Source organism: Mobula hypostoma, chromosome 19 (genome assembly GCF_963921235.1).
Source record: "Mobula hypostoma chromosome 19, sMobHyp1.1, whole genome shotgun sequence".
In the NCBI taxonomy this organism is placed as follows: Eukaryota; Metazoa; Chordata; class Chondrichthyes; order Myliobatiformes; family Myliobatidae; genus Mobula; species Mobula hypostoma.
The window spans coordinates 20223134-20238562 of NC_086115.1; the positions used below are offsets into that span (position 1 = coordinate 20223134).

A 15429-nucleotide genomic window follows, 5' to 3' on the forward strand; every position below is an offset into this window, starting at 1 on the left:
ACTTCCTCAGTTACAGCAAACTTAAAGAATCTATTCTTTATAAAATTCGTCATTCTTATAAATTCAAATTCAAGATTGTTTAACGTAATTTCCAGTACACCAGTGTAAAGGAGAATGAAGTAATTGTTGCTCTAGCTCTGATGCAGCACAAAATAAAGGATAAAGAACACAATAATAAAAACAACACCATCAATATAAATACATAAGCTTGCTTATATTCATAGATTGATTGTATGTCCGTAAAATGACACTAGGCACTGCAGTGTCTGTACATAAGGGGCTGAAAGGGAATGATGAAGTGTTGGTGGTGGGGGGCTGGGATGGAGGGGTAGGGTTTTGGCTGGAGGTGTTGACCAGCCTTACTGCTTGGGGAAAGTACTGTTTTTGAGTCTGGTGGTGCTGACATAGGTGCTACATAGTCTCCTCCCTGACTGGAAGTGGGGACAAACAGGCCATGAGCAGGATGGTGGAATCCTTCGTGACGTTACTGGACCTTTTCTGTATATATGGCAGATAGGCTGGTGCCATTGATACATTGAGCAGTTTTGACTACCCATTGTGAAGCCTTCTCACAACACGCTGGAGGAACTCAGCAAGTCGGGCAGCATCCGTGGAAACGATGAGTCGACGTTTCGGGCTGGAACCCTTCGTCAGGACTGTAGGGGGAAGGGGCAGAGGCCCTATAAAGAAGGTGGGGGGAGGGTGGGAAGGAGAAGGCTGGAAGGTTCCAGGTGAAAAACCAGTAAGGGGAAAGATAAAGGGGTGGGGGAAGGGAAGCAGGGAGGTGATAGGCAGGAAAGGTGAAGAAGGAATAGGGGAAAACACAATGGGTAGTAGAAGGAGGCAGAACCATGAGGGAGGTGATAGGCAGCTGGGGGAGGGGGTAGAGTGAAATAGGGATAGGGGAAGGGAGAGGGAGGGAATTACCAGAAGCTGGAGAATTCTATGTTCATACCAAGGGGCTGGAGACTACCTAGATGGTATATGAGGTGTTGGTCCTCCAGTCTGAGTTTAGCCTCATCATGGCAGTAGAGGAGGCCATGTATGGACATATCTGAATGGGAAGCAGAGTTGAAGTGGGTGGCTACCAGGAGATCCTGTCTGTTTTGGCGGACGGAGCGGAGGTGCTCGACGAAGCGGTCCCCCAATCTGCGTCGGGTTTCACCGATGTAGAGGAGGCCGCACTGGGAGCACCGGATGCAATAGATGACCCCAACAGACTCACAAGTGAAGTGTTGCCTCACTTGGAAGGACTATTTGGGGCCCTGAATGGTGCTCCCGGTGCGGCTTCCTCACCATTCAGGGCCCCAAACAGTCCTTCCAGGTGAGGTAACACTCCACTTCTGAGTCTGCTGGGGTTATCTATTGCATCCGGTGCTCCCTGTGCGGCCTCCTCTACATCGGTGAAACCCAACGCAGATTGGGGGACCGCTTCGTCGAGCACCTCTGCTCCGTCCGCCACAACAGACAGGATCTCCCGGTTGCCACCCACTTCAACTCTGCTTCCCACTCCCATTCAGATATGTCCATACATGGTCTCCTCTACTGCCATAATGAGGCTAAACTCAGGTTAGAGGAGCAACGCCTCATATACCGTCTAGGTAGTCTCCAGCCCCTTGGTATGAACATTGAATTCTCCAACTTCCGGTAATTCCCTCCCCCTCCCTTCCCCTATCCCTATGTCACTCTGCCCCCTCCCCCAGCTGCCTATCGCCTCCCTCATGGTTCCATCTCCTTCTACTACCCATTGTGTTTTCCCCTATTCCTTCTTCACCTTTCCTGCCTGTCACCTCCCTGCCTCCCCTCCCCCACCCCTTTATCTTTCCCCTTACTGGTTTTTCACCTGGAACCTACCAGCCTTCTCCTTCCCACCCTCCCCCCACCTTCTTTATAGGGCCTCTGCCCCTTCCCCCTACAGTCCTGACGAAGGGTTCCGGCCCGAAACGTTGACTGATCGTTGCTGCCCGACCTGCTGAGTTCCTCCAGCGTGTTGTGAGTGTTGCTTTGACCCCAGCATCTGCAGATTATCTTGCATTGTGAAGCCTTCCTGTCCGCTGCAGTGAATATAGATGTGTATACTCCAGCTCACTTCAGGCCTATCAGAAAGCAGAGGTGTTGGTGAGCTTTCCTGATTGTGCGAAATGTGTTCCTGAACCATGATGTAAAGAGGGGTGTGAGTGGTGTGAATTCTTCTGAAGTTGAAAACCATCTCCTTTGTCTTGTTGACATTGAGGACGAGGTTATTTGCCTGGCACCAAGCCTTAAGCTCTTCCACCTCCTCCCTGTAGGCTGTCTCATCATTGTTGGTGATGAGCCCCACCACTATTCTGTCATTGGAGAACCTAACAATGTGATTACTTGGGTGTTTGACCGTGCAGTCTTGTGTGCGCAGAGTACAGCAATGAGCTCAGCACACAGTCCGTGTTGAGGATAATGGGGAGGGAGGTGGTTGTGCATTCTGTCTGAGGTCTATTGGTCGCAAAATCCTGAATGTTCTCTCTCCAGTTTAGGCAGTCATGGGGCAGCAATTTCCATAAGGCAATTGGCTGACATCCATTGTCAGCGAGACTTTCAGAAGGATCTGTCTACCTGATAATATCTCAGAATCAGGTGTCTGATGTGCTGGTGATCTTTACTGTTAGTGATATCTCTCCAAGGTGCAGATGGTCCTTGTCTCGGAAGTAATAGGAAACATCATTCCTGCTCAGTGGGCCAAGAGCTCTGTACCAACTCTGAGTGCTTGAAGACCTTCCAGCAATTGGTATTCTCCAATAAATGTATTATTACATTCTGTGATGCTGAGTTGTATTAATTACTGCATCCTCTGACTCTCCAGTATATCTAATATTATATTCTATAACTGTCTAACGTGTCCATTATTACACTCTCCATTACATGCCTGACTACACTGAGTACCTCTTCAGTGTAGCCATTAACTGTAATTCTGCTTTCCATCATTACATTTTGTAACTTCCAAATGTATCCGTTATACATTATGTATGTCTCCAATACACTACCTGTTATTACACTCTGTAACTTTCCTGTGTATCTATCCATTATTTAACCTTGTATCACTCTTTCTGTACATCTCCACTATCACTGTTGTACTGTATACTTCTAATATTCTGTGACTGTAAATAATTCTGTCATTTAACAGATTATGGATTATTACATTCTATAACTCAGCTTCCCATTCATTATTACTCTCTGGAACTACATATTCATTTGTACATATATCAAAAGCAAGAAAATAATTAGGGAGAGGGTAGGACCACTCAAGGATAAAGGGGAAGAGGGGAGAATATGTGCTTGGAAGCAGAGGATGTTGGCAAAGTCCTAAATGAGGATTTAGTGCTGGTATTCATCAAGAAGGAAATGGAGAATTAGAGAGATCAGTTTGGAATGTGTTAGTATACTAGAGCATTTTTGAGATAAAAAAAACGTGGTGTTGGGTCATTTGAAGAACATTAAGATGGATAACTCTGCAGGGCCTCAGGGATATACCACAGATTATTGAGGGAGGCAAGAGATGAGATTACCAGGGCCTTGACCAATATCTTTGTATCTACTCTAACTACAGTTGAGGTCTGTGAGCACTGGTGATTATCTAATGTTCCTTTGTTCAGGAAGAAATATTTCTGGAAATTATAGAGCAGCGAGTATCAGGTCAGAGTTAATGAAGCTGCTGGAGAGGGTTCTCAGGGACAGAATTATGAGCATTTGGAAAACCATGGTATAATTAGGGACAGGTCACTTCTGATGTATTGCATTCATTTTTGGTCACCTATTGTAGGAAGGATGGAGAGGCTTTGCAGAGGGTGCAGAAGAAGATACCGCCTGGATTAGAGGGTATGTATTATAAGGAGAGATTTGTCGAAGTAAGGTTCAGCAACACACACAAAATGCTGGAGGAACTCGGATAGCATCTACAGAGAGGAATAAACAGTGTATGTTTTGGGCCATGACTTTTCATCAATAGGATTGTTTTTCTGGAGCAGCAGAGGTTAAGGGGTGACCTGATAGAAGTTTATAAAATTATGAGTGGCAAAAATAGACAGCCAGCATCTTTATCCCAGAGTCAAATCATCTAATACCAGAGAGCATACATTTAAGGTGAGAGAGGTATGAGAGACAGAGGACATTTTTGGGCAACACACATCAAAGTTGCTGGTGAACGCAGCAGGCCAGGCAGCATCTCTAGGAAGAGGTACAGTCGACGTCTCAGGCCGAGACCCTTCGTCAGGACTAACTGAAGGAAGAGTGAGTAAGAGATTTGAAAGTGGGAGGGGGAGGGGGAGATTCAAAATGATAGGAGAAGACAGGAGGGGGAGGGATGGAGCCAAGAGCTGGACAGATGATAGGCAAAAGGGATACGAGAGGATCATGGGACAGGAGGCCCAGGGAGAAAGACAAGGGGGGGGGAACCCAGAGGATGGGCAAGGGGTATATTCAGAGGGACAGAGGAAGAAAAAGGAGAGTGAGAGAAAGAATGTGTGTATATAAATAAATAACGGCTGGGTACGAGGGGGGAGGTGGGGCATTAGTGGAAGTTAGAGAAGTCGATGTTCAGGTTGGAGGCTACCCAGACGGAATATAAGGTGTTGTTCCTCCAACTTGAGTGTGGCTTCATCTTTACAGTAGAGGAGGCCGTGGATAGACATGTCAGAATGGGAATGGGATGTGGAATTAAAATGTGTGGCCACTGGGAGATCCTGCTTTCTCTGGCGGACAGAGCGTAGGTGTTTAGCAAAGCAGTCTCCCAGTCTGCGTCAGGTCTCGCCAATATATAAAAGGCCACGTCGAGAGCACCGGACGCAGTATACCACCTCAGCTGACTCACAGGTGAAGTGTCGCCTCACCTGGAAGGACTGTTTGGGGCCCTGAATGGTGGACACTTTTGTGGCAAGTTTTCTTTTACATAGAGATCTCATACTCCATCTGAGTAGCATGAACCTCGATTTCTCTAAATTATGGTAATTGCACTCCCTCCCCTTCTATCTTCATCCATTCCCCATTCTCGCTCCCATCTTACCCCTTTCTCTTCTCCTTACCTACCCATCACCTCCATCTAGTACCTCTCCTTCCACCCTTTTCCACCATGGTCCAGTGTCCTCTCCTAACAGATTCCTTCTTCTTCGGCCCTTTATTTCATACACCTATCACTTCCCAGTTCTTACTTCACCCCCCCCCCACCACCACCCCCATCTTCCCCTCACTTGGTCTCACCTATCATCTGCCATCTTGTACTCTTTCCTATCCCCCACCCACCTTCTTATTCTGGCTACTTACCCCTTCCTTTCCAATCGTGAAGAAGGTTTTCGGCCTAAAATATTGACTATTTATTTCTCTCCACAGATGCTGCCTGAGCTGCTGAGTTCCTCCAGCATTTTGTGTTGAAGGACATTTTGTTGGTTTCAGACTTTGTTTGGAATCAATCAAGGCTTTAGTGATCACATAACTCTTTTCCTGGTCCAAGGGAGCAGCAGTGGTGTAGAATAGCTGTTTATCCATTTTTTTTAAGAACAGAGATGTCAAGTGCAAAATATTGTTTGGGACCTGAGCTCAGTGTGGCTGAGATCAATGGTGAAGTTATGATGCTCCAGAAAATATGTCAACAATTACTTGAAGATTATATGTGGATCATCAAGCTTTAATATCCTCCAAAATATTAAAGATTAGCTTTATTTGCCACATATTCATCAAAATGTTGAAACATACAGAGAAATGTGCTGTTTGCTTCAATGACCAACACAGTCCGAGAACGTGCAGGGGGCAGCCACCAAGTGTCAACACATTTCTGGCGCCAACATAGCCTGCCAATGTGGAGGATAAATGGTCCCAATGCAGACAAATAGGGTTTGTGTAAATGGTCAAAGGGATCAGCATTTTGACATGGGTTCTGTGCTATACGGCTCCATAAGCCTCTGTAAATATGAACACACTCTTGTCCAACCCAAAGCTACCTCATCACTACTGAGCAGCAATTGGAGTCACCAGGTAACCCCCAGAGTGCTTTGCTGTAGATTGCAGGAATAAGGTCAAATGTCATGACCTTATAGAGATGTATAACGCCAAGTCTTTTCCCTAGCATAGGGGAACCAGAGAACATATTTAAGGTGAGAGATGAAAGTTGTAAAAGTTACATGAGGAGCAACTCCTTCAGGATGATACTGGTGTATATATGGAATGAGCTGCCTGAGATAGGAGTTGAGGCAGGTACAATAACAATATTCAAAAATACATTTGGATAAGTTCACAGATAGGAGTAGTTTAGAAGGATATTGACCAAATATGGAAAAATGGGATCAGCTTGGATGAGGCATCTTGGTTGGCATGGGTCAGTTGGGCCCATGCTCTATGACGAGCAGACCTTCAAATAGTACAGCTGCAGTTGTAACACTAAACCCCTTGCTCTGATTTTTCTAATGGACAGAAAGGTGACCTGATTTCTGCTGTTAATTGCTCCAAATAAAGGCTTCAAGACAGCTGACGTGACTCAGTCTGATTCCCATGCATAGCGTCTGCTTTGATCAGAAATCCAGGTCCCACTTTGCAAGCAGCACAGAATGGCAATGTTTTGACAATTTTCCCCCATGTGTGGTGATGCTCACCAGCACTGCACTAAAAAAACCACAGAATTGTGGGATTCTGTTTCCAACAGGAAGCAAGAGGGCTGCTCGTGCTTGCTAAGTACAACTCAGGAGGTGGTTCTTTGATCCACCAGGCCCAGGCTTCTTCTGAGTGGACCAATCACATCAGGGTCTCCCCTCACCCCTATTTATTGGCTCATCAACTCTCATCTGATTCTTTTGCTTGTTACCTACACTAAGAGTAATTTATAGCAACCAATTAATCATTAACACATCTTTGGGATGTGGAAGTAAACCAGAATACCTGAGGAACTTGGACCATGATTGGAGCCAGGTAGCTGGAGCTGTACGACAGCTAAGTGAACTGTTTCTCTATCCTGCTGCCCTTGTGATACACGTAGAAGGGAGAGGTGAAATATATGTGAGGGGGGAGGGCAGATTGGCTCACTGTGTACCATCACCCACAATCAGCCCCGACTTTCCATGGATCATCGTGCCTATGGTGGTCACGCCAATGATCCCTCCTCTTCTAATCAGTAACTTACTATATGGCTATTTCAAAGTTTCAAAACTACATTTATTATCAAAGAATGTATAAATTATACAACCTTGGGATTTGTTTGCTTACAGGCAGCCACAAAACAATAACTTAAAGAACCCAATTAAAAGAAATAAAATAAGGACCAACACCTGAAGCACAGATAAAGGGAAAAATAACTCAAATCATGCAAACGATAGAAGCGAGCAACGCCATTCTGAAGAGTCCTTAGAACCAAACCCCAGGACAGCCTGGAGAAGGCCCAAAGCCTCGGTATCAATTCATCATATTAGCGGGTACAGAGCACAGCAGCCGGGACAGTCTTCGTAGCCTCAGCTGTCAAACCAGGGGACTGTTTCTTGATACTAGTGACTAGTGGGAACACCACTAGTCAATAGTCAGAGGATAGTGTGTATATGAACCAGCCACCAGAGAAAGTACTTGAGACAGGTACAATAATAACAGTTGGACATGCTTGCATTAAAAGGTTTCAAGGATACAGGATAAATGCAGGCAAATGAGTTTAGTGTAGGTGGGCACCTTGGACAGCATGGAGAGGTTGGACTGTTTCCATGCAGTTTTACTCAATAAATCCATGACCAGCCTGTGGATTCTACATTGGTTCCAGCAATTACTTGCAGAACTGGAGTGGAAGCAAGTAAATCACCCCCAATACTGAGAGACCGGCTAAAAAGACAGTGCGTTAATGGATGCAGCAGTTACAGAGTGCAGTATGGAGGGAGTTAGTTATAGACGTGGAAGACAACTGCAGAATGTAATGATAGATGTGTTGGAAAGTTACAGAGTGCAGTGGTGGATGCTGAAGCAAGTTAAGGAATAGAAATCGTTACAAAGCATTATAATGAGCAACTCCACCATGGTCGGTCCCAAGCCCCGCTGTGAAAGGAGGGGGCTGGGCATGGGGCTAGAAACCCCATCCCATAAAAAAAAAACCAGAGCTACAAAAACACCATCAGAAGCTCCGGAAATCTCGTCCCTGGGAAAGGAGGGGTCTTCGAGGATGGACTACACCTCGGGACAATTTGAAAGACTGGCCTAGGAGAGAGGCCTCTGGCAAGCTGTTGTCGGCTTCCTATGCCCCAGCAGGGGTGATAGGCTAAGAAGAATTATAATGAGTGTCAGAAGGGTTACAAAGTAGAATAAGATATAGATTGGAGAGTTACAGGAAATAACAATGGATCTTTATGTAATCTTAAACATAAGGTTACATTGCTGAATAAAGTAATGAACAGCAAGAAAGTTACAGATTGAATTGATTACGGGCTACAATGTCTTACTGGGCCATTTAAATAATTTTTCACACCTCAGTTACATCTACCCTTGGCTTTCTCTATCCCAAAGAAAACAATCCTTGTCCGTCCATTCATAGTCACCAATGTTTAGACTTGGCAACTTCCTCACAAATCTCTTCTGCACCTTCTCCTGTGCAGTCATGCCTTCCCCATAATATTGTGACTGGAAACATACTTTATTCAAGCTGTTATCTAACTAGTGTTGTGTGCAGGTTGAATCTTCCTCCTCATACACATATTTTTTTGCCTTAACTCATAAAAGAAAGAATCTTATTCATTTTATTGATGTGTCCTACCTGAAAAAAAAATCAAAGGATACTCCCCCATTCCTTGACTATATTAATCTTCTCTCATTTATTGTACATTTCCCTGACTTGTTGGATCTCCCAGAATATATCACCTTACACTTCTAAGTTTCAGTTCCCTGACCAGAGTACCCAAACCTTTCCGCAGTCTAAAGCTCTCCACCTCACTGATAACCACGTGGCAAATCACTGCAACTCCTGTAAACTATCATCCCCACAAAGCTAAATCTGATCAATTCAGATATAGGTGAACTTCTGTTTTGGGAGATACTGCATTTTGAGAAAAGGTTTCGTGATTTTGCATAATATGAAGTAGAACCCCTGTGTATGTATCAAGAAATGTTGCAAAAGTACCTGTCTCCTAAACTTCTCAGGCAATGCACTCCAGATCACAACCAACCTCTCGGTGAAAAGAACTGTTTTCTTAGCTCTCCTTTCTCTTACTTTTCACTATAAAATCAAACATGAAAACAGGTCCCAAAGGCCCACAGGATCCAAATCAGCTTAGTAAAAGGAGATGGATGGGTGCCCTCTGACTTTAGATGTCTTCTTTAAGAGCAAAGGTTTATTGCCATTCATCCTATCTTACACTTATCAATTTCCCCTTTGACCTTCTTGCTCGACAGAAAACAAACAGAGTCTGTCGAAACTTTCCTCATAACTGAAACATTCCAGCCCAGGCAACTTTATGGTGAGACTCCTCTGTACCCTTTCCAATGCGTTGACATCCTCTGTAGGGTGGGGCAATCAGTACAGCACAGCTATGACCTAACCCAATGTTTTATCACAACCTCCATGCTCTTGTATTCTAAGTCCCAGCTAATGAAAACCAACATCCCACATACTTTCTTCATCATCTTCTTTCCCTGTTCTGCCAACATTAGAGCTCTGTAGACGTGTGTACAAGTCAGTACTCTCAAGGCCTTACATTAAAGATGTTCATCCCAATGTTATCCAGCTTCCAAAACGAAGCATCCTGCAGAAATGAGGATTAAATCTCATTTGCCACTTACTATCTGGTCAATGTCATTCTGCAGTCTCAAATGATTCTCCTCACCATCAGCACCACCACCAATTTTTAATGTGATTTGCAAACTTATCAATCATGCCTCCCATATTCAAAACCGGCCAGGCTCCCTGCATCGATCACAGTGAGGTACCGTTGATTACTGGCCTCTGGTCATAAAATAAAACCTCCATCATCACCCTCTGTATCTTACTAGGAAGCTAACCCGGGATGCAAAGACAGAAAAGACTGCAGCTTCTGTGATCTGGAGCAAAAAGACAAGCTGCTAAAGGGACTCAGTGAGATGGGCAGCATACAGTATGCAGAAGCAAAGTCGATAGTGGACATTTCGGTCTAGAGACTACGCCAGGACATTCTTTGTCTCTGCTGTATTTGTTCTTGAGATCCAGGACACTTAAATGTCCTCCTTTTTCAGGAAATGTATTGTGGTTGATTTCCTCCATTTCCCACACCTCTGCTCTCAGCCACCTCCACCCAGACAGTCGAGTGGAGGAAGCTGGAGTTCCCTTGGTCCTTACTTGTCGTTCTACCGGATTCACCATCCAGCTCATTTCTTTGCAATAACTTCCCAACCACCGATGTTAAGCTCACTGACCTGGCTTATCCCCATCATCCTTCCAGAATGAAGATATCACGTATACTGTCTTCCTGTTACCAAGCATCTCATCTGTAGCCTGCAAAGATTTAAATTTCTCCGTTAGGGCCCCCACGATGTCCTCTCTTACCTTCCATTCCACCTCAGATACCTCATCAAGCCTTAGGGATTTATTCAACATTATGCTCACTCAGGTATCCAATGCATCCTATTTTTAATGTTAGAATATCCATTCCCCCTTCCTTGAAATCTGCAACTAGAGTGTTTTCTCATTAATGAATACAGATGATCCATATCCATTTAACACCTCACCCAAGCCTTCCAGTTCCACAAACAGATAGTCATTTTAGTCACTAATGGACCTTAACTAGCTCCACAGTTATTCTCTAGTTTATAACATGGTTACAAAATGTCTTGGGACTTTTCTTAATCTTGTCTCCAATGTTTGTCATGCCCCTCTTTGCCTTCCTATTTTCTTTTTCAAATACCTCCCTTACACATTTTCTATTCTCGAAGGGCCTCACCTTGCCTCTCAGTGTTCACCCCTACGTGCCCGTTGTGAGAGGTGGAAATGGGTAAGGCCGGCCAGCAGAAGCTGAGATGAAGCTGTATAGGCCGATCCCATGTAGAGTGGATGCAATGAACTCCAACGACTTTGGACGAAAGAGACAGAAGGTCATCAGTGGTCTATGCTCCACTGGGAGCTAAAGGCCCAAGAAGAAGGAGAAAGAGCCTCGCCTCTCTTCAGTACTCTACCAGAGGCTTCTTTTCCTTTATTAATACACAGGGCAATCTTGAAAGCTAAGTCCATAGCTCCATGGAAGTGGTGACACAGTCTGAAAGGGTGGTAAAGAAGTCATAGTGCTTTCTTGCCTTTATTTGTTGTGTTGAGCAGCTCTATAAAACTCTAGTCAGGCCATATCTGAAGTACCCCATTCATTTCTGGTCACCCCATTACAAGAAGGATGTGAAGGCTTTGGAGAGAGTGCAGAAAGGGTTTGTCAGGATACTGCCTGCATTGGAAGACAGATGCAACAAACAGCCGTTTGGACAAACTAGGGTTTTCTCCGAAGCAGTACAGCAGAGGAGAGATTTGATAGGTTTATAAAATTATGAGGCCTAGATAGAGTAGACGGTGGGTGATTTTTGCTCAGGTCGAAATGTCTTAAACGAGGGTGCATGTATTTAACACGAGAGGGGGTAAGTGAGAAGAAAATGTGCAGGGCAAATATTCTACACAGCGAATGGTGGGTTCCTGGACTGCACAACCAGGGTGGTGGTGGAGCCCGATACTACAGAGGTGTTGAAGAGGTTTTCAGATGGGCACATGAATATGCAGTGAATGGAGCGATATGGACCGCATGCAGGCTGAAGGAGTTAGTGTAATGAGACATCATTAGCTTATTTAGTTCAGTAGAACGTGGTGGGCCAAAGAGTCTGTTCTTGAGCTGTCCTATCCTCTGTGTTCAAACACTCAATAACTCTTGACACCAGTAGTTCCATGGCTTGACTTTCTTACCTCTCACCCTTTCAGGAACACATTAGGCCTGATTTTCTTCCCCACCTTTAAAGGACTCTCATTTATCTGCACGTACCTATCCTGTGACACTCAGTCTCATTTTGAAATTTTGCCCCTCCTCCATCCACCCACCTTCCTCCTCACCTGGTCTCACTTATCACCTGGCAGCTTCAACTCCTTCCCCTCCCCCTAAATTATTCTGGATTCTGCCCCCCTTTCTTTCTGGTCCTGGTGAAGGGTCTCGGCCCGAAGCGTTGATGCTTAGTTCCCTCCACAGATGCTGCCTGACCTGCTGGGATCATCCAGCCCTTTGTGTGTGGTGTTATGATACTGAAATCAGTCTTCCTTCAATTTCCAGATCACCTTCATCCCTTTCTGTAACAACCCCCTAATATATCGAGGCACAGTCAATGTGCTCAAGATTAGCTCCAGTCCTGCCCTTCTCTAAAGGGACTTCTTACATTCAGACCCTTTTGGAGTCTGCCCCATGTTGTGTAACACCAACATACAGAAACAATAGGCTTAGAGGGAGTCTATCTTAAGGACCCCCATCACCCAGGACTTGCCCTCCACCTTCAATGTTGTAAGAACAGCTTCTTCTGCTCTGCCATCAGATTTCTGAACAGACAATGAATTCATGTACAGTTCAGCATTATTTTGCTCTTTTTGTACTATTTAATGATATATATGTATTCTGTGTTGTAATTTACAGTATTTTACTATGTATTGCACTGTACCGCCGCTGCAAAACAACAAATTTCACAATATGCCGGAGATATTAAATCTGATTCTGAGGTCTGTCTCTGTGTAACTGCGCAGTACTTTATCAGATTTAATTTATCATTTTGTCAAACAGTTGCTAGTAATTAAGCTGCACTGGAACAGCTTGGCTAGACATGTAGCTAGGTCTGGAGCACATTACTGGGCCTGAGGTACAAGCTATTTAAGCTTGATCTCAGACAGACATGAGAATTGCAAAGGAAGGATGCCTGGGGCGTTTCACAGTAGAAGGCTGTAAATGCAGTGGGCAGTGATGGTCTAAGGTGCAGCGAAGGGCTTTTCTAGTGTTAATTTTGAGATGAGGAGTGTATTTTAACGCCGGACTGGTATAATTTCACACTATTCTTTTATAATAGAAGGAGAAAAAAATTTGGTGAAAACGCACGGACTTGCCTGATCCAATTGATGCTGTATACAAGGAAAGGAGAATGTGAAGCCCAAGGATAGGTGAACACACTTCATACCCATATAATCCAGAAATTCAACGATGCACTCCACGATCCAGTCAAACAGCTGGAATCAAAGCACACCGGGCATTGCGTTACAATTTGAACTTTCTTTTAGAACATTAAAAATGGCAGAACAAGTGGAACTTTCAGCCTTGAATGCAGTTCTCGCCCCATCCTAGAATCTCTTCAATATCAGAAACCTCTACAAACACAATGGCCTAAACCTCCAGTCATTTGGAATTGAGATTTCCAAAGATTCACCATCCGCTGTGCCAAGACATTTCTTCTCATCTCAGTACGAAATTGCCTTCCCTTATTGGGTATATTTAAAGCAGAGGTTGATAGGTTCTTGATCAGTCAGGGTTACGGGGAGAAGGCAGGAGAATGGAATTGAGCAGGATAATAAATCAGCCATAATGGAATAGTGGTGCAAACTCGAATACTTGAGTGGCCTAATTCTGGTCTTACACCTTATGGACTTATTCTGTTTTTCTCCCCTTTTTTTTTGAGGTGGAAACCAAAGGGCAATTTTTTTTTAAAAGGCCTATCACTCAGATCCTCTCAACAGGTAAACTTTTTGTATGGGAACCAGAACAGCTAATCTAAAACATCCAAATCCATCTACTATCTTGGAAAAATATCCATAAAATAAAGCTGTTGAGTTTCCTTCTGTAACACACTTAAAGGCCTATAGCCAGGAATGCCCAAGTCATGGAAAGCTTTAGGAATGATAAGACCAAAATCAATAGTTTCTCCAAGCATGCTGCCACCACCATTTTGCATGTGCTAAATTGCCCAGAGAGTACATTCACTGTTGTGGCACACACTCACCTCTTCACCTATTCCTTGCATGACCTCCATGGGAACGGAATAGCTTTTCTGGTATATTTGAGAGGATTGCCTTTGCCGTCTCCGCAGCACAAGAAGCAGGACACGGAAGTTGGTTCCACCCAAATCAAGGGCAAGGAATTTGCCTCTTTCTGCAACAGAAATTTTCATCAGCTTGTTACTGAGAGACAAAATGCTTCCTTTTTCACTGCAGACTTGTGCTTGTCACAGAAACCACTCATTCTGTCATTGTTCGCAGTGGGGGATAAAGTGGAGATCAATAATCTGTCTCTACCCAACAGCCACTCTCTCCTGACTCCACCCAATTCCATCTGCTCATCATCTCCCTCCTCAGCTGGTTTCATCTACCGTGCGCCAGCCCCTGATGCACCCCTCCCTCTCACCTTTTTCACTGGCTATCTCCCCTTTATGCACTTCATTCTGATGCACAGTCTCAATCTTGAATATCAGATATCCCTTTACCTCCGCAGATGCTGCTTGACACACTGAGATCCCCCAGCGGTCTGTTTCTCGTCTTCCCCTGCCCAGGTTCAATGGTGCAGGATAATGATGTCCCATGCTCAAAGGCTGGTTTTGATGGGCTTGAAATATCAATGGGCGTTACATTGATTAATAGAGTGTTGTTACACAAGTGTCAGTAGAAGAGATTGCTATCGATTTCCAAAGAGGCCTCCATGGCAAAACTGGCTGATTGTGTTCTAAAGAGATTGATGTCTGAGTACTACGGGGCAGTTACATGTAAACAATTTTTCACCCCGAAGACTGGCTCTTGGTTGAAATTAATAATATTCATAGGAGCTCACTGATATGTATGGGGTGTCCATAACTCGTGGAGGGTACCTATAGACTACTCTATGAGAATGAAACTGGTTTATTGTTGTCACATGTAGCAAGATACAGTGAAAAGCTTATCTAGCATACTGTTTGTACAGATCACTCACCCCAACACTGAACTGATTCCACAACCTGTGGTCTCACTTTCAAGGACTCTGCAACTCATGTTCTCAATAATTAATACACAAACAAATAAATAACTAAGATTATTTTGGTTTTTATTTTTGCACAATTTGTTGTCTTTTGCACACTGGTTTGCCCATCTTTGTGTGCAGTTTACCATTTACCATCTTTGCATTTACTGTGAATGCCCACAAGAAAATGAATCTCGGGATAGTACGTGGTGACATATATATACCTTTCTTTTTTCTTTTTCAATCTTTTTATTAATTTCATAGAATGAAAACATAACAAAGCAAAAATACAAGTAGTAGGAGATACATTGTTACATTTAAAATGAGTAATTGTAAAACCAAATAGTAAAAATTAACAAAGCTCCCAATCGTGTAGAATAATAGTGAAAAATATAAAGCAAAAAAAAACTGAAGAAAAATCATGAAAAAGAAAAAAAAGAAAAAAAAACAAACCCCATCCCAAAAAAAAACTAAACTAAACAGAATTAGTCAACTA

General features: G+C 43.9%; 1 protein-coding gene across 1 annotated transcript in view; it reads right to left on the minus strand.

Annotated features, from left to right (window-relative positions):
* Window positions 1–15429, minus strand: part of LOC134358887 (hexokinase HKDC1-like) — a 112933-nt gene that overhangs the window by 25259 nt on the left and 72245 nt on the right. The window contains exons 11-12 of the mRNA XM_063071496.1: window positions 13948–14096; window positions 13061–13180 (exon numbers count right to left, since the gene is read on the minus strand). Of these exons, the coding sequence (XP_062927566.1) occupies window positions 13061–13180; window positions 13948–14096 (269 nt within the window). The remainder of the gene's footprint in view (window positions 1–13060; window positions 13181–13947; window positions 14097–15429) is intronic.